Source organism: Delphinapterus leucas, chromosome 7 (genome assembly GCF_059928025.1).
Source record: "Delphinapterus leucas isolate spDelLeu-1000000601 "Yukka" chromosome 7, BTC_Dleu_Yukka2, whole genome shotgun sequence".
NCBI lineage: Eukaryota > Metazoa > Chordata > Mammalia > Artiodactyla > Monodontidae > Delphinapterus > Delphinapterus leucas.
In genome coordinates this window covers 55,176,475-55,195,682 of record NC_143135.1, presented here as the reverse complement: position 1 = coordinate 55,195,682, position 19,208 = coordinate 55,176,475, and the positions used below count along the sequence as shown (strand labels likewise).

The 19,208-nt window shown below is 44.8% G+C and overlaps 1 protein-coding gene and 1 long non-coding RNA gene across 2 annotated transcripts in view; one reads left to right on the top strand and one right to left on the bottom strand.

Annotated features, from left to right (window-relative positions):
* The window catches only part of LOC149748750 (uncharacterized), a 44,132-nt gene that overhangs the window by 22,085 nt on the left and 2,839 nt on the right, over nucleotides 1-19,208 (bottom strand). The window lies entirely within an intron of this gene.
* On the top strand, nucleotides 7,169-12,806 carry KCTD14 (potassium channel tetramerization domain containing 14). The gene is made up of 2 exons (XM_022593908.3): nucleotides 7,169-7,312; nucleotides 12,012-12,806. Exons 1-2 carry the CDS (start codon nucleotides 7,241-7,243, stop codon nucleotides 12,672-12,674), a joined length of 735 nt encoding a protein of 244 aa, XP_022449616.2. The 5' UTR covers nucleotides 7,169-7,240; the 3' UTR covers nucleotides 12,675-12,806.

Sequence of the window (19,208 nt, the reverse complement as noted above, 5' to 3'; positions counted from 1 at the left end):
CAACTGGCAGAGCCACAGTACAGAACCCTCCACCTTTGGGCCCCTTCAGAATGTAAGTGACAGATATATCCAATGTAAAATGACTTACATCAAAAGGGAATAACGTCAGGTCACCTAACTAGAAACTCCAGGGGTAGGGCCTTGATCAGTGCTCAGATGATGGCCAGGAACAGGTATCTCGTCTCTCAATTCCATTTGCCTTCATATGTCAGCTTCATTCTCAAGCTGTATGTAGTGGCAAGATGAGAGTGGCAGTAGAGAGTAAAGGAGGGGTGGTCCCCAGAGGAAAACTGTAGCTCTGTATAAAGAAGGAGGGAGAACAGAAGCTGGGTGGAAACATTATACATGTCCGCTACAGTTTATGTCAGGGTGCTCATAAACTCGGGTGACAGGGATTGCTGCTGGGGCCAGGGTGAGCAGTCTCCTCTGTTTGAGTGTGGCCTGTTAGGGAAATGTAGATGTCTCTGGGCCACCCGTTCCCACCTGTCACTAAAGGGACCTGAAGATTACCTAGCCTAGTGACCCCATTTGACAGGTAGCAAAAGGTTTTACACAAGAGCATGCAGTTAATGTCAAGGCCAGGACTTAAACCCAGGCCACACAATCTGTCCTCCATACCTGACTTCTTTTTTAATTTTTTTAAATTTATTTTTTATTTTTTTGGCCATGCCGCATGGCTTGTGGGATCTTAGTTCCCTGACCAGGGATCAAACCCGTGCCTCATGCAGTGGAAACACAGAGTCCTAACCACTGGACTGCCAGGGAAGTCCCATGACTTCTTTTTTATTTTTTTTAAGTTTTATATTTATTTATTTATTTTTATTTGGTTGTGCCGGGTCTTAGTTGCGGCAGGCAGGCTCCTTAGTTGCAGCTCAAGGGCTCCTTAGCTGTGGCATGCAAACTCTTAGTTGCGGCATGCATGTGGGATCTAGTTCCCTGACCAGGGATCAAACCAGGCCCCCTGCATCAGGAGCGCGGAGACTTATCCACTGTGCCACCAGGGAAGTCCCATGACTTCTTTTTTAAAAAAGAAATAAGAAAGACCCCTAGAGAGTGTTTGGAAAAGAAAGACAGGAAGGAATAAGGAAAGAAAGAAAGGAAGGAAGGGAGAGAGGGAGGGAGGGAGGGCAGGAGAAACACATGCTCTTGTCCAACTCCCAGTACCTGATGCCACGATTGACACATAGTAGGCCCTCAGATATCTATGTCCCCCATCTCTAAAGGGGAACAGCACTACCTGCTATTTGTTCTGAAGGTGAAATGGAACAAAACTCTCCAAAGCACCTGGCCCAAAGTCAGACCAGTCTGGTTCGGTCCTGGACCATTCTATAAAGACCTGGATATTTCTCAAACAGGCATGGAGCAGAGGGAAGGGAAGAGGGTTCTTGTGGGTTGGCAGGGGTCTCCCCCACTGTGGAACTCACAAAGGGAGCCTTGTGTGGGAGTGGTGGCAGGATGCTTCAAGTGACAGCTGGGCCCAGGGCTGCCAGGCCTGGGCTGGGCTGGGCTGGGCTGGGCACTCTGCCACAGGCAGCCCTCTGAGGGCCCTTTCATCTGAGTCCCAGCTGCCACTTTGCTGGCTGGCCCAAAGCCCAGCAGCCTGGAGAGGAGAGGGGCTGGCAGCTTTGTCTCAGGAAGAAGAACAAAGAGTAGGGTGCGTGGGAGGAGGGCAGAGGGAAGCAGTGCTTGCTCTTGGATTCAGGCCAAAGGGAAACAAGATCCAGTTTTAGGCAGCACCAAGGGACTGTTTGAATTCTTTTGTTGCCATAGCATCAAGCCAGACAGTTTCCCAGAGACCATCTCAAACAATATCCCAACCCCCACCATGTTACAGGTGAAGAACTGAGGCCCAGAGAGGGAGACGGATTTGGCCAAGATTACACATGAATGGTAGAGCCAGAACTGGAACCCCAGTCGGTCTCTTGTCTCCCGGTGCTGAAGGACTCTTAAAGAGGCACTTCATCTCTGGGAACCTTGGGGTCCTCATACATAAAATGGAGGTGCTAATTCCTATTTTGAATGGTGAGGGTCAAATGTGCTAATGGATATAAAAGGAAGGGGGCCATTTGACTTGGGTCTTGAAAGCTGTGTAGGAGTTTTCCAGAGAGAAGAAGCTGGTGGGGAAAGGCATTTTGAGCACAAGGAACAACATAAACAAAAGCAAGAAAGCATAGGAGTGCAGGTTGTTTCAGGGCAGCTGGAGCTGGGGGAGAAACAGGAAATGGCGCCCAGGGTTCTTGGTGCTGTCAGAAGTGCCCACTGTCCCTCCAACTGTCCGGCCCTCCTTTCTGGGGTGATGACCCTTCAGAACTCAGCCTCCCCATGGAATCATCCTGGCCCATGCGGTTGATCAACCCTCTGGGAGGAGTCAGACAATGCAAGGGGAAGGGGGGACACGTGCCTTGTGGAGCCGGCCCATGGGAAGCTCCCTAACCTAGATGCAGTGGGCAGGGAAGCCTGCTTTGAGGAGATCACAGCTGCCTCCCCGTGGCTCAATCCCATTTGCAAGTCATAATGTTCAAGGTACACACCTTGCCCAGTGTCTTAATCTATTCAGGCTGTTATAACAACAATACTGTAAATTGGGTGGTTTATAAACAACAAACATTTTTTTCTCACCATTCTGGAGGTTAGGAAGTGCAAGATCATGGTGCTGGTAGATTCGGTGTCTGATGAAACCCGCTTTCTGGTTCATAGATGGCCATCTTCTTGCTATGTCCTCATACGGTAGAAGGAAGGGGCTAGAGAGCTCTCTGGGGGTCTCATTTTTTATAAGAGCACTAATACATTCTTCAGGGCTTCACCCTCATGACTTAATCACCTCCCAAATGCCCCATCTCCTAACATCATCACATTGATGGTTAGGTTTCAACATGAATTTTGGGGGGACACATTCAGATCATAGCAGCCAGATACAAAGCAATTCTTTCCAGTCACAGAAAAAGAATTTTGGAGTGAGAAAGACATGGAGTTTAAGCTTGGTTCTGCCAATTACCAGCTGTGTGGCTTTTTGCCATTCACTGAACTTCTCTGAGCCTCGGTTCCCTCACCTGTACAGTAAGTCTAATTGCTTGGAAGAATTGATACGAGAGTCTGTGTTCAGTGCAGGTGTTCAACACATGATCATTTTCCTTTCATTTTCCTCCTTTTCTTGGCACAGGTGACCCCTCTGCTGGGAGGAAAGCCCCGCAGGCTTCTCTCAACTAATCTCTCCCCGCTTCAAACCCAGCTTATGTGCCACCGCTTCCATGAAGCCTTTCCAGGCCCCTCAAACTGAAAAGCTAACTTCCTTTTGTAATGCCTTCTTCTTGTGTTATGTTATTGCCTTTTCTTTTTCTTTCTTTTGCTCTTTTATACTTTTTCATGTTCACTGCAACTAGTGACATAATACAAACATGTATTAAGAAAAACATTTCTTAATCAATAATTTCCCCTCTTCATTTCTATCCCGTCCTACTGAATAACCAATGGTAACACCCACTGTGTATCATTCTACACTTTTCTGAGTATACGCTCAGATAAATAGATATAAATTTATATGAGGAGGTTTATGTTTGTCTTTACTGAATTTCCGTAGTAAACACTGCTCTGATATTTATTTTTAATTGCTTAATAAATCATGGATGAGTGAACAGATGTAGATCTACCTCACTCTTTTAAATAGCTGCATAGAATTCCACGGCATGGACAAACCATGGTTTATTCAACCATATGTCTACATTTCTAATTTTTGCCATCACAAACAAAACAGTAATACACATATTTGTTCATATATCCTTTCAGAGAAGTGCTTTTAGTTCTATTCGATAGATTCTCAAAAGTGAAATTATTGGGTCAAATGATATGTTTGTTTTTTTTTAATTTTAGTAGCTATGGCCGTATTGCTTTCCAAAAAAGATCACAGCAGTTCACATCCAATCAGTGAAGTTTGAGTTCTTTTCTTACATCTTTACCCACTCTGGCACATTGTTATTCCTCTCAATATTTGCCAAAATGATGGATGAAAAATAGTACAACATTGCTCCCTTTGGTTGCATTTTCTCAACCCCTAGTAATTTTCAGTAACTTTTCAGTTATTTTATTTTTCATTTCTAGAAGATCTATTTGGCTTTTTTCAAATCTGCCTGGTCATTTTTTTAATATAAATTTATTTATTTTATTTATTTATTTTTGGCTGCATTGGGTCTTTGTTGCTGTGTGCAGGCTTTCTCTAGTTACGGTGAGCAAGTGCTACTATTTGTTGCAGTGTGAGGGCTTCTCATTGTGGTGGCTTCCCTTGTTGCAGAGCACAGACTCTAGGCACGCGGGCTTAGTAGTTGTGGCGCACGGGCTTAGTTGCTCCGCAGCACGTGGGATCTTCCAGGACCAGGGCTCAAACCCGTGTCCCCTGCATTGGCAGGCAGATTCTTAACCACTGCGCCACCAGGGAAGCCTGCCGGGTCATTTCTGATCATATCTTCTTGGTCTTCACTCAGGTTTTAAATACACCCTTCTCTATAGTTATTTAAGCACAGTAAACACTTATTTTATATTCTATACCCAGTAATCTCAGTATTTGAGGTGCTTGTGGATCTATTGACTCTTGCTCACTGTACCTTGTGTCCTTTTGTGGTGACTTTTGATTCTGAGCTTGCATTTGTTGGACTGCTATCTGTGTGAATTCTTTGAGGCTTGGTTTGACTGTGCACTTACCTCCAGGAAGGGTTTTCATTTTGTCAGACATCTGGGGCATTACCAATCCAGGTCCGTTTTAAATTAAGTTCCTTGTTGTTGTTGCTCTTGTTGATCATGAAAAAAATGAATATTTGGACCCTGGATCTATTTGAGCTCTAGCCTATGGCCAGAATTTTTCAGGGGAGACTTTTCTCTACCCAGAACCGAGGAATGAGATAGATGTTTCCACAGCATTCACATTTGAGTGGTGGATTTTTAATAATTTACCCTTTTATAGTCTCTGATCTGACATCCAACTCTGTGAGTGGCCCAGACTTTGTCTCCTACTCTCTCTCCCCTGAAAATAAAAGTTCTAGGTTACTCAGGGTTGGAGATAATCCCAGGGGAGTCCATGGAGTTGGTGTTCAAATATCTCAGAGCACCTCAGAGAAGTTCCTTGACTTTCTTGAGAGCTCAGACATATAGACATACATATATTCAATATTTTCAATATTTTGAGATGCTTTTTAGTAGGAGGATTTCCAGTAACATGGACTTCCAGCATATTTTCATATGCTTGTTTACTCTTTCATTAAAGTTATTTGTGTTCATATCTTTGGAACAGACATGTCTTGCACACTTGTGTCCGTAGTCCCTAACCCCTAGCTAAGGTCAGTATCAGTAACTCTTGGGTGAACATTAAATGGAGTGACAACACACATGGGGAGGAAGAAAAGATTGGAAAGTTATCCACGGCTGGATGGGCTGATGTTGGAAGGGTGTTGTCATAGAGTCAGGGGGAATGGGCACTGACATTCACTGAGCCCCATTCTTCCTAGGCCAGTAAATGCATCATTCTAGTTTTTTCCTAATTTCCAAGATGACACGATGCTGGTTAAATATGCAGGTTCCCAGGCCCTTCTTTGGTAATTTGGTTTCAGTACTCTGGAGGTGGGGCTCTGGAATGATGTTCAACAAGCATTCTGAGAGAGTCTTAGCAACAGGGAAGTTTGGGAAACACGATAGATTTTTTTCCTCTTAATTCTCACAACAACCCAGAAAGTAAGTATTTGCATGTATTTTACAAAGAGGAAATTTGGGCTCTTTTGAGAGGGGAAGTGATGGATGATCACACAGCTGGTAAATGACAGGTCTAGGGTTCCATTCCCAGTTGTCACACTCCAAAGCTCTATTTTTTTTCACCAGATATTGTCTGGTTATTATTGTTATTATTTTTTCCAAGTTTCTGTACCATTAGTTTATGACCAAAAGTCATATTTTAAAAAATTGTGTTAAAAAACACATAAGATGAAATTTATATCTTAACCATTTTTAAGGGTATAGTTTAGTAGTGTTAAATATTTTTACATTGCTGTGAAACAGAATCTCCAGAACTTTTTCATCTTGCAAAACTGGAACTCTCTACCCATTAAACAATTCCCCTTTTCCCTCTCCCCCCAGCCCCTGGTAACCACTCTTCTACTTCCTGTTTCTATTAATTTGACTACTTTAGGTACCTCATGTAAGTGGAATCGCAGTATTTGTCTTTTTGTTACTGGCTTATTTCACTTGATGTCCTCAAGATTCATCCATGCTGTAGCATGTGACAGGATTTCCTTCCTCTTTAAGGCTGAATAGCATTCCATCGTACATATATCCCACTTTTGCTTATGTATCATTCATCCATTGATGGATATTCCACCTCTTGGCTACTGTGAATAATGCTGCTATGAAATGGGTGTGCAAATGTCTTGGAGGTCCTGCTTTTAGTTTTCTTCATATATAACCAGAAGTAGATTTGCTGAATCATATAATAGTTCTACTTGTAGGTTTTTTTGTTTTTTTTTTTGAGGAACTGCCATGATTAGACTGGGGTTATGGGTTTTGGGGAGGAAGATCACAGAGGAAAAGTGCCATTTTCATCACATCATATCAAGGATACATACTATCATCATGATTTATGACTTCTGATGTTGATCTTGATCACCTGGCTGAAGTTGTGTTTGTCATTTTCCCCACTGTACGGTTACTCTTCTTCCCCTCCTCTTTCCACACTGTCCTCTTCGGAAGGTCATTATGCAGGCCTATACTACAGAAGAGTAATGCCCCCCTTCATAAGGATTATGTTTTAACAAGCAAAATAACTCACACAACAGGTACCTAGCTCTTCTCATCACTGATCATGCTCTGCACTTTCGGCAGCTGATCTGAGGTGAACTGGCCGCCCTATCTCCTGGAAGCTCACTCTTCTTACCTGTAAAATGGGTGTCGCTCATCCTTTACCCCTAGGACTGTAGTGAGTGGAGACAGTCCCAAGGTCGTCAATGTCAGTTCCCTCTGCCTCCCCCATTTGGCTGTCCCGCAACACCAGGCAACAGAGGGACAGCAACTAGCCTAAGGTTTCACCGCAAGGCCGCCAACTCCAGCCCAATCAGGGTTCTAACCACACCCTGGGTACGGATTCCCCCCACCCCGGGGCGGGAGCGAGGAGCACTTCCGCCAGCCACAAGTACCGCGCACGTGGCGGGCTGTGCGGGACCGGCGAGCGGCAGCCTGGCTGCGCAGCGCCAGCGCCTGCGGGGCCGGGATGATGAGCCTGACCTCGGCGCCCGATTCCCGGCCGTTGCGCCGGGCCGTGACCCCCGCGGGCCGGCGGACGGTGAGTGCGAAGCCCGCGGTGGACGAGAAGACCCTGCCGGCTCCGGCCCCGCGCCTCTCCCTTCTTTCACTCCTTCCAGGGCCACCCGTCCTTCCCTCCCCGCGGGTCTGAATTCCCCTGTTTCCGGCGCGCCCGTCTCGGCCTGCGGCTGGGCGCTCTGTTTTCACCTGGTCAGTTCCTAACGCTTTGATCTCTCCTTCCGCGCCACAGCCTCGGTTCCGGTTCCGGCTCAGTCCAGCCTCTCCTCTATGCCCTCTTTCCTGCTTGGCTGCCTTTGTCTCCTCCTTCTCTTTGCGTCTCGTCTCTCAGTCCCCTGGCTTGCCCCAGTCCACTGCTCTTCCTCTGCCCCTCCCCTCCTGCCGGTGGGAGTAGACCCAACTGAGGGCTGGCCAGAGTATCATTCATTCCCTCACCCATCCTCTCTAGCCTGTCCCTGACCTCTGGCTGGGTCCTGAGTCCTCCTGCTTGCCCGTTCCCTCCCAGGGCTAGGGTGGGGGGCCCGGGGGGTGGGGGGAGGATCAAGAAAAAGCCCAGAGCACTCAAGGATCAGAACATTTAACCTCTCCCTGGCTACGTGCCATCCTGAAGACTTGTAGGAAGGGAAAGCAGATCCAGCGGTGGGGCGACTGTGGCTCTTTTCAATAGGATGACGATAACCTCATTGTTCCTGGCTAGTGACAATGTCACCTGCTCAGAGGCAGGGGCCGCTCAAGGTACCCAATAAATGTCTGAATTAATTACCGGGCAAAGGAGGAAGCCAGCACCGTGCATGATGCCAAGTAGGGCAAGATTGGCCTTTATCAGAATGCCAGGCGCTCCTGTCAGTCAGTGCTGAGGGTAAGTGCAGTTCAATTCAGCAGACACTTACGGAGCATCCTGGTGTGCTGAGCACTGTAGTAGGTACTGGTAACATAAAGATGAATCTGGGGTAGTCCTCCCTTAGGAACCTCCCAGTCTAGTGTGGGATACAGATGAAGGAACAGAATTACAAGAGACGTAACTGCCATGACAAGGGGAAGTACATGGCCCTCTGAAATCACAAGGAGACAACCTATCCAGAAAATTCCCAGAGGAATTACCTTGAAGGATGAGTGGGCTGACTGAAGGGACTGGGAGTGTTAAATGAGTGAAGTCCTGGGGGCAGTGGGGCCCAGCCTGCTCTGAATGGGTTGGGGTTGGGGAGCAGTAGTTGGCTCTGGTAGTTGATTGCCAGGGTTGCAAAGGACCTTGTAAACCTTGTTAAGGAGTCTCGAGTTAACCTGTAAAGAAATGTGGGATCACTGAAGTGTTTAATGCAGGTGGTGACCAGATTGGATTTCTGCTTCAGAGAAACTGCTTTGGTTTCAGAATAGAGACTGGATTGGGGGAGGATATTCGAGGGAGCTGGGAGCCATGGAACTGACCACACATTTAGAATGGCCAGGACTTGGTGACTGATTACCTGTGTGGGGGGAGGTTGAGGACAGGAGCAGAGTGCAAGATTAGAGTTTACGTTTCTGGCTCAGACGATGGAGATAGGGTACAGTGGGAAAAGGTCAAAGTTGTGGTGTGGGGAGAGATCTTGGGCTTGGGAGACATATGAATGGGGGTGTCCCTCCACTGACTAGACTAAGTGTGACCTAAGGAAATGTATGAATGTTTGGTGGGATGAGAGCTGGGCCTGATTCATCCCTGTGTCCTCGTGGCCAGCAGTAGCCTGGTACCCAGCAGAGGCTCCTAAAGACCACATTTCCCCGGCCTGTGCACACAGGGCCTGGGTCAGGCTTGCCCACCCAGGAATGCTTCAGCAGGGTGACTGGTAGAACAGGTGGGGAAGAGGGGCCATGAGGAAGGGCAGGTGGTCTGGAAGAGGGATGGAAAAGAAGTCTTTATCTGCTCGAAACACACACAGTAGTATTTATGGATGAGGTAGGAGGTCTGGGATTTCCAAAGAGATTTGGAGTTTTTAGAAAACATGGAGGGAAAAGGGACATAATTAGGAAGCTTGGGAACAGGGCCCAGGTCTTGGCTGATAAAGAAATGGGGCTGCGAATATCAGGGCAGGGGACTATTTTGTGTAGCATCTGGAAATGAGCTTCAGAAACAACATTTGAAGTGATTGGATTCATTAAACTTTCAAAGCTGGAGAGTCTTAGAGTTCTCTTCATTGATTTTGCCTCACTATTTGATAGATGACTAAACTTAGGCCCAGAGAAGGAAGTGCGATGCCCTAGGAACATAGCTAATTACTGGCAGCGGCGCGACTGGATGTTGGGAGGGTGGGGGTAGGGCATCCACACTGTCCTGAAGTCAGACTGATAAGGATTTGATCCCAGCTCCAACTTCCTCACCTCCTAGCTGTGTGACCCCTCTTCCTGAGCTTTCCTCACCTGTAATGTGGGGACGTTAAGAGCTCTCAGTGGTACAGGAGTGATGAGAGTCCATCATTGATCCATTCAGGGGTTAAAGTCTGCAAATTCACATTTAACTGCCTGCTTTACAGAGCCGCCTTAGGGCTAACCAAACAGCCTTGCCAAGGAGCCTTGAGGTTTATGGGAGAAAGAGGGTGTCACAGGTTCTGGGCTTATTTTTCTCAGGGCTGTATTGTTTGGCTGCTGTCAGACTGCAACCTCTTTTCTCCCTTCTCCATTCCAGCTAGCAGAACTGTCCCTTGGTAGGAGCTGTTGCCATGGCAACTCAGTTCTCCCCAGCAGTTTGGCTGCCTTGAGTTCTCTTAATTCCAGTACTTTAATCTTAGAGGTAGAGCCCACAGACAAGTTGAAAAGGAAGTCACACCTAAATCTGACTGAAGGACATTCCTGAGTTCTGTCCCTATCCCTGGCCCTGTAATGACCTGTAGTGGAGTCTCCAGTTTGGAAATCCAGCCTTCCCCCTAATACTGTAGATCTCTTCCACAGCAGCAGCCATCACATCCCCTAGGAAACCTTCCCTGACAACCTCCAACACACATCTACAAAAAGAGCCAATCCCTTCTACCTTTGAGTCTTCCCCATCAGCACCTACACATTTAAGCCATCTGTTTCCCTTTCTCCCCTATGAGCTCCTCAAGGGCAGGGACCTTGTCCTGTCCACCTGCTTCAGAGGAGGCTTGGGTGGAATAGGTCCTCTCTACATTCTGTTGGATGAATAGGGATTGAAGAGTGGAGGTGTTTGAAGGTTGAAAATCAATTTATGTAATGACTAAGTGGTAAATCAGACCTGAGTTCAAATCCTGACATTATCGCTTAGTAGCTGGTTGGTCTTAAGCAACTTGAACTTCACCTCCTTAAGCCTTAGTTTCTTCATCTGGAAAATGGGGATTTAATACATTCATCATAGGATTACTGTGAGGGTTGAGTTGCAGAGTGTATGTAAAGCACTTTGCACAGTTACTAGACTGTGAGGGGAGGTTCTGTGTCCTGCTTGTTCCTCACTGTGTCCCAGCTACCTGGCACAAAATAGGCACATACGTGTTTTATTGAATGAGTGAGTGAATTTTAAAAGATGGAAGTTGTTCAGGAAGCTGGGTTTGTAAGGATAACAACCGGTGTATCACCTCATGTGTAATAATTGCTATAGAGTATTATGGTATTTTTGTTAGGTCTGTGTGGCAGCATTCCCCAGATGCAGCCCGACCCTCAGTCTCTTTCCAGGTCCCTTTCTGCATTCGCCTGTGGGCATCTCCAGACAGATATCACATGGGTCTCACCCACGTCCTTAGTGCTCAGCCCAAGGTCTGATCTAGAGAAGAGGCCTCTAAAAATCCTGATGAACAGCTAAATCTAACTTACATTTGCACCATACTTTACCATTTATGGGGCAGTTTTACGCCTGTTGTATTTGGTGTTACCAACCTTGTTACCACCAAGGATATTCTTGTTATTTAATCCCATGGGCCTATATTTTGAAAAAATACCCATCAGACAAATTACATTTGTTAATCAAAGTCATGCCAACTGCTAATCAGAACTTCTGCTCTATATGAAATAAGAATTTTTATCCCCACTTCCAGCACGGATGTGGATATGCAGTAAGTAACAAAGAAATGATTCCTGAATGAATACATGTGTGATTTCTTTAGCCTTTCTGAAAGGTTGAAAATGTTTTGCACCCCCCAACCTCCCCCCACCCACTTTTTTTTTTTTTTTTTTACTGTATCTTATATCTAAGCATCCCTGTCAGGAACTCTTGACTTCACAATAGCTCCATATCCTCATTATATTTTATTTATTTATTTTTTGGCTGTGTCACATGGCATGTGGGATCTTAGTTCCCCAATCAGGGATTGAACCGGTGTCCCCTGTGGTGGAAGCGCAGAGTCCTAACCACTGGACCGCCAGGGAAGTCCCCATATCCTCACTTTATAAACAAGGAAACTGAGGCCTAGGGAGGGAAAAAGCCTTGCCACAGGCCACACGCTTTAGAGGTATTGTCCGTGTGACTTGCTTCCACTAATATTCTGTGACCTAAATGAGAAAATGCAAATGCTTGAATGGGTATTCTTATATCAAACTAAAATATTTTTCTTCCTTAAAATGCCTACTCTCTGTAGCTGTACAGCATAAATATAACCCCCTTCAGTAAGATGGACATTCCAATAAGCTGAAGCCAATCATTATGGCTCCCCTAAATTCTGTAGGGTATTGTTCTTTGGATGAGAATAAATCATGAGCTCCCTGGCGATGGCGCTGTGGGCTCACTCTGCCTCTTGTGCCCCCAGGAATCTCCTGTAGTGGAGCTGAACGTTGGGGGTGAGTTCTATACCACCACCTTGGGCACCCTGAGAAAACTCCCAGACTCAAAGCTGGCAGAGATGTTCTCCAGCGCCGCCAAGGCCTGCCTGGATGCGGAGGGACGCTTCTTCATCGATCGCTGCGGCACCTATTTTGGACCCATCCTGGAATACCTACGCAGTGGGCAGCTGCCCACACAGCACATCCCCGAGGTGTACCGTGAGGCTCAGTTCTACGAAATCAAGCCTTTAATCAAACTCTTGGAGGACATGCCACAGATCTTTGGTGAGCAGGTAGCTCGGAAGCAGTTTTTGCTGCAGGTGCCAGGCTACAGTGAGAACCTGGAGCTTATGGTGCGCCTGGCGCGTGCTGAGGCCGTGGCGGCGCGCTGCTCTAGAGTTCTGGTGTGCCTGGTACAAAACGAAAAGGATGATGCAAACTGCGCGGACGCCCTGCGCTCCCTGGAGGCGGACAAGAGGTCAGTCGTCAAATTCGGGCCTTGGAAGGCAGCCCTGGATATCAGGGACCTCCTGGACTGCATGAACATGGACATTAAGGCCCAAGGGTACCAGGTACACTATTCACACAACAGTCCATTACCGGCCAAGGTCTCCGACTACTTCTATACCTTCAGCTTCAGCTGGTGGTGATCCCCAGGGGTGGGGGCTGTTTGTTACGAGCTCTGGTGGGACTTACGAAATTAAAGGTTGCCTTCCAAAGCCATCTTCCTTTAATTTTAAAAACAAATAGACAAAAAAAAACAAAAACAAAAAAAAAACAAATAGACATCAAAAACTTCCAGGGTGGTCTACTTGAGTCTTGCCCCCAAATATGTGTTTCCCCTTTGAGGACTTCCCACTCATTGCAACTGACTCCACTGTACTTGCCTAGAGAGGTGCAGCTGTTTCCTCTTTAAAGCCTCATGTACCTGCCAGACCCTTCCCTTGAAGTCCAATAGCAAGGCAGAGGTGAACTGGAATGTTTCAACAATGCTTTGGCTGGAGATGCGGGATGACAACAGGAAAATAATAGGATGTCATGAGTCTAGACAGACCTAAAAATGTAATCTACCCAGCCTCAGCTTGTGGTCCAATCTTCTAGCCCTGGTGTGTGCCTTCATGAGGAAGATGCCAAGTTAGTATACCTGGAGTAGACGGTGCTCAGATCTCCTTTCCCGGATGCTGTGGGTATTGGCTGCTAAAGCCTCACAGCTGTCCTCTTATCTAGAGCAGTAGTTCTCAAAGTGTGGTCCCTAGACCGGCAGCATCCCCAATACCTGGGAACTTGTTAGAAATACAAATTCTCTAGTCCCTACCTCAGACCAACTGAATCAGAAACAGGGAGTTGGCCCAGCAGTCTGTTTTAAGAAGTCCTCCAGGTAATTCTGATGCACTTTAATTTTGAGATCTGATCAAGAACAGAATTGCTATCTCGCTTGTGTGGAGGTACAGCAGACTGATCCCTCACCTCAAGGAGGTGCAGTTCCTATTCTAGAGCTCCTCGTGGGATCAGGCTGAAGTCAGTCTTCACTGAACACCACATTCTTGCTTAGTGGTCTTCCTCTGCTTTACCCGGCTTCCCTCCCTCCCCCTCACCTGAGAACACATCCTCAATAAACCACTTAAACAAGAGACTCTCTCAGGTTCTGCTTCTCAACCAAACACATTAAGTAACTCTAAAGAGGACACATTCATCTTTCTCCAAGTTCAGGTCTGGGATAGATGGCCCCCGTTCCCCACCTAGTAGGATTACCAGCCATCCTGGGTTCCCTGGGACTGAAGGTCAGGTTTAACTGTGAAGCTTTAAGGAATTAACACTGAATCAGAGAATTTCAAATTTAAACATAAAATCGCTCAGAACATAGTTATTTTCAGTGAGCGTTTTAATTCAGTAACTGCATCTGCTTGTATATTTTTTTTCTTATTTTCAAAGCTTGTTCTATATTTTCTTTTTCTTTTTTAGGTATTTAATATGGTTGAAAATTTAAAGTGGAAAAATCCTGAATATCTATTTGAACTTAACATCATGAGTTAATTCAACGTTACTCATCAAGAGCCTGAAAAAAGTTCATACCCTTTGATCAGTAATTACACTTCTGAGATTTGATTCCAAGGAGATACCCTGCTCCATAAGATCTAAATAGGATTGCTTAAAATCTCAGTTTCATGAATTATGGAAAGATCAATGTCCTCCCCAAGATTTCTGCACATTCCCAGAGGGCTTGTCTTCTTACGGTCAGCTCTGGTTCTCTGTTTCTGCTAGATTCATTCAGCATAGGGATCAACTAGATGTCTTAAACCTGTTGTGCTGTTCTACGCAATGCTTACCCAGAGTTAACACTCAGATCTTTTTCTTAATTTTTACAAATGCCACTCCCATCAGCTATTTGTGCACATAGCAGACTGTGGCAAATACAGGCAAGTAAGGGGAGTTTACCGCACAGAAATGCCAACAACTTCAAACTGAATATTGGGCATATTTCTTCTTAAGGGTGCCTTAGTCACCCCCATCACTAGGGGCTTTTCACTAGTAGATTGTATTTGTGTCCTATTCTTTCTTCCCTCTCTATTCCTGCCATGCTTCTCTGTAGGTGGGAGTAATCTTCCCCACCCCACTGAGTTCGTGCTTGGCCTCATGACTTAATCTGGCCAATGGTATACGTGTGGAACTGACAGTTGTGCCAGTTCCAAAATGAGGCTTTCGAGGCATGCCAAATTTCCACCAGCCCCCTTGTGTTCTTGTCATTTGCCAAAAGACCATGTTCCAGTTTAGCTACCTCTTTTACTGCTCTGGCTCTAGCCTGCATCCCTTTGGATCTGACTCTCTTCCTTAGCAATTTACCAAACTATTTTATTAAATGAAGGCAATTCCAATACCCCGGCCCCCCACTCCCAATCCATAACACAATTAAGATAACATACTATTTTTATCCTACTTAATTTACAATAGCAAAACAATTGGAAATAAGCCAACTTAGTTACATCTATATAATGCAATGTTATATAGCAAAATTGCATTTACAGATGGCTTAAAATTTTTGGGGAGGAGATTAATTTAATTCAGTACAATTTAATTAAATCTTTGCTCTAAAAAGGATTTAAGGTGGTGGGGCTTACAGGGCTATGAAAAAAAGAAATATAAAAGATGTAAATTAGAAATACATAAATTAAATTGACACGCTTGGTTGCCTTCCCAATAATACCATCTCCTCCCTTCCTCTGAAATAGCAAAATAAGTAAAGCACATTAGTAATGTTCAAAATACCATCTCTGAACATCCTGATTAAAAAATGGGCAGAAGACCTGAATAGATATTTTTCCAAAGAAGATGAACAGATGGCCAACAGGCACATGAAAAGATACTCAACATCACTAATTATTAGAGAATTGCAAGTCAAAACCACAATGAGATATCATCTCACACCTGTCAGAATGGCTGTCATCAAAAAGGCCACAAATAACAAGTGTTGGCAAGGATGTGGAGAAAAGGGAACCCTCATACACTGTTGGTGGGAATATAAATTGGTACAGCCACTATGGAAAACGATATGGAGGTTCCTTAAAAAACTAAAAATAGAACTATCATATGACCCAGCAGTTCTACTCCTGGGCATATATCTGAAGAAAACAAAAGATACATACATCCCAATATTCATAGCAGCATTATTTACAACAGCCAAGATATAGAAGCAAACTACGTGTCCAACAGATGAATCGATACAGAAGATATGTGTGTATATATACAATGGAATACTACTTAGACATAAAAAATCGAAATTCTGCCATTTGCAACAATGTGGATGGACTTAGAGGGTGTTATGCTTAGTGAAATCAGTCAGACAGAGAAACACAAATACTCTCTGTTATCACTTATATGTGGAATCTAAAAACTAGCACAAACAAATGTATATAACAAAGCAGAAACAGACTCACAGATATAAAGAACAAGCTAGTGATTATGAGTGGGGAGAAGAAGGGGGAGGGGCAAGATAGAGGTATGGGAAGGACTTCCCTGGTGGTCCAGTGGTTAAGACTCCTTGCTTCCACTGCAGGGGGTGTGGGTTTGGTCCCTGGTTGGGGGAACTAAGATCCCTCATGCTGTGCAGTGTGGCCAAAGGGTAAAAAAAAAAAAAAAGGGGTATAGGATTAAGAGATAAAATCTATTATGTATAAAATAAATAAACAACATGGATATATTGTACAACACAGGGAAATATAGCCATTATTTTGTAATAACTTTAAATGGAGTATAATCTATAAAAATATTGAATCACTATGCTGTACACCTGAAACTAATATAAAATTATAAATCAACTATACCTCAATAAAAAAAAAAAACACCACCTCTATTTATTTGTAGGGGTATATGTGGCTTTTCAGATCTGTTGGGATTAACTAAAGAAAATTATAGAGTCAGAGGAGAAAAACTTAAAACTGAATGCTAAATATAACTGTCACTATAATCCAAAGGAAAAACACACAGTAAAACCTTTGAGGTTGCCCTCATGGAGACACCCTACTTCATGGCACTGTGCCAGGTTTTCAGGTCTCATTGTTTTCTTAGAGCACCTCTTTTTTTTTTCTTAGAGCACCTCTTTTTTTTTCTTAGAGCACCTCTTTTCTTAGAGCACCTCTTCTTATACCTCTTCTTATACTTCTTAGAGCACCTCTTTTTTTTTTCCTTCTACTTATTTTCCTTGTCTTCCCTGCCCCCCTTTCCATTCATTCTTTTCCCTTTTCTGCTGTGCTCAGTGTCCTGGAAGACTGATCTCTAGGTACTGCATGTCCAGGCCCCTTCCTGGTTGGCCAAAGCCTTGGAAAGTATGAGAGTGGAAGATTGGGGACAAGAAGGCCTGGGATGTTGGTATGTAGATGAATGTCTTGGAATGGTGAAAATATTTGTGTTTCCTATGAATGCCCACCAGAGGGCACCCATTCTAGAAGAGGCTTTCAAAAAATAAATGGACAAAATGATCCAAACTGTGCATTCCTGTGACTTTTCTGGTGGTTCAGTGGGTAAGACTCCGTGCTCCCAATGCGGGGGGTACCCCGGATCGATCCCTGGTCGGGGAACTAGATCCCGCATGCGTGCTGCAACTAAGAAGTCCACATACCGCAACTAAAAAAAGATCCTGCATGCCACAACTAAGACCCGGCGCAACCTAAATAAATAAATATAAAAACAAACAAACAAAAAAACCTGTGCGTGCCAGTCAGCCTCTTTCCCCAGAGCTCAACGGAGTCATGAGAAAGGTGGCCATGATGGTAGGGATGGAGTCTGTGCGTGGGCTCTGTGGTATAGTTCCTCTTGCCAAAGCTGATCTGGTCAATGATGAATGTCCAACAGCAGAGACCAACACTGAGTCCCTGATATGGTATTATTCCCACCGGGGGACTAGATACTTCTTGGTGGTAGGCAGATAATCCTGCAAATCAGTTAGCTGTATTGCACTGCAACAGACTGTTGGGAGAAATGCTGGCATTTCTAAGCAAATGGCATTGACAGCTTTGAGGATGTTTGCAAAGCTGCCTAGGGTTAGGATGCAGATTTATTTCATTACAGGGTAATAAAGCTAGTTTCACTCTCCAATCCTGGAGACATTTCAGGGTGATAAAAATGTTTCCCACTGGGTTGGCAGGAAAATTTGTTTCCTGACCGGTATAATAAAGATAATGTTGGGGGAAAAAAAACTGATATTGTCTCTCTCCAGAGGGCAGGTTTGCTAGCATTCCTTCTTTAAGATTGAGCGTTTCCTAAGGTCAGTGTTCTTCATCTGTGTTACAGATCTACTGTGCATGGCATTCACCTGCATTACTCCCATGGTGTTTAGAGGGCAAGGAGAACTAATACAAACATGAAATTCATGCTGCCTGCTATGCTGTGAATGATAAGCTGCCTAAATCTATTTGGGCTTGTTTTCTCCTTACCAGCTGACTCTATGGAAGTTAGCAGCTTAGGAATTGTCTAACCACATGACAACCTCTTGACCCCCAAACTTAATACCTTAAAACTATAACCATTAATTATTTCTCATAGCCTATAAATTGGGCAGTTCTTCTGGTCTTATTTGATCTCACTCATGCATCTGTAGTCAGATGGGGGATCAGCTGGGGTGAGGCTGGTCTGAAATAGCCTCAGCTGGGTCAGCTTGGCCTTGTTCCATGTGGTCATTCACTCTCCAGTAGATTAGGTTGGACTTATTCTCATGGCAATGGTAGGTTTCCAAAATCAAACAAAAGACCTGAAGAACTGGTATGTGGGTGGACCTTGAGGCCTAGGTTCAAAACTAGCACACTGTAACTTCTGCTGTATTCTACTGGCCAGGCACAAGGGCAGCCCAATTCAAAGAGTGGGGATACAGATTCCATCTCTTAATGGAAGCAGCTCTAGAGCTACACTTCAAAGGATTTACATACAGAGAGAGGAAAAATTGGGGCCATTTTTTACAAATCATGCTACCATATGCTTTATCCTTTCCATCAGGGAGGGAGTGGTGATTTAACCACATAGGAATAGATACATATCCCAGATTCAGATTTGACTTTCCTACTGCTATAGACAATGTTTGTGTCACCCCCCACCCCCCCACCTCCATTTCCAAATTCATATGTTGAAATCCTAATCCTCAATGTGATGGTATTAGGAGGTCAGGCCTTTCGGAGGTGATTAGGTCCTGAGGATGGAGCCCTCATGAATGGGGTTAGTGCCCTTATAAAACAGACCCCAGAGAGCCCCTTTGCCTCTTCAACCATGCGAGACACAGAGAGAAGACAGCTAACTATGAACCAGGAAGTGAGCTCTCACCAGACACTGAATCTGCCAGGACCTTGACCTTGGACTTCCCAGCCTCCAGAACTGTGAGAAATAAACTTCTGTTGTTTATAAGCCACTCAGTATATGGTATTCTGTTATAGTATCCTAATATCTCTATATATCCTATTGGTTCTGTTTTCCTGAAGAACCCTAATAATACCTAACTGCAATGTTTCCGCCAGCCCTAGCATTCATGTATACCTTATTCATTTTCATGGTATCTCACACATTGCTTCTGACTAAGGAGCTTATTTTATGATGAAAAAAGTATAGCAAAGAAACTTCTTGGTCTTGCCAGTTACCCCATTTACTCAGATGTAGCTATAATAAAAAAATAGGGCTTTCCTGGTGGCGCAGTGGTTGAGAGTCCG

Coding starts and splice junctions, on each gene's coding strand:
- KCTD14 (XM_022593908.3), top strand. CDS start 7,241: ATGATGAGCCTGACCTCGGCGCCCGATTCCCGGCCGTTGCGCCGGGCC. Junction 7,313..12,011: donor CCCCCGCGGGCCGGCGGACG/GTGAGTGCGAAG, acceptor TTGTGCCCCCAG/GAATCTCCTGTAGTGGAGCT.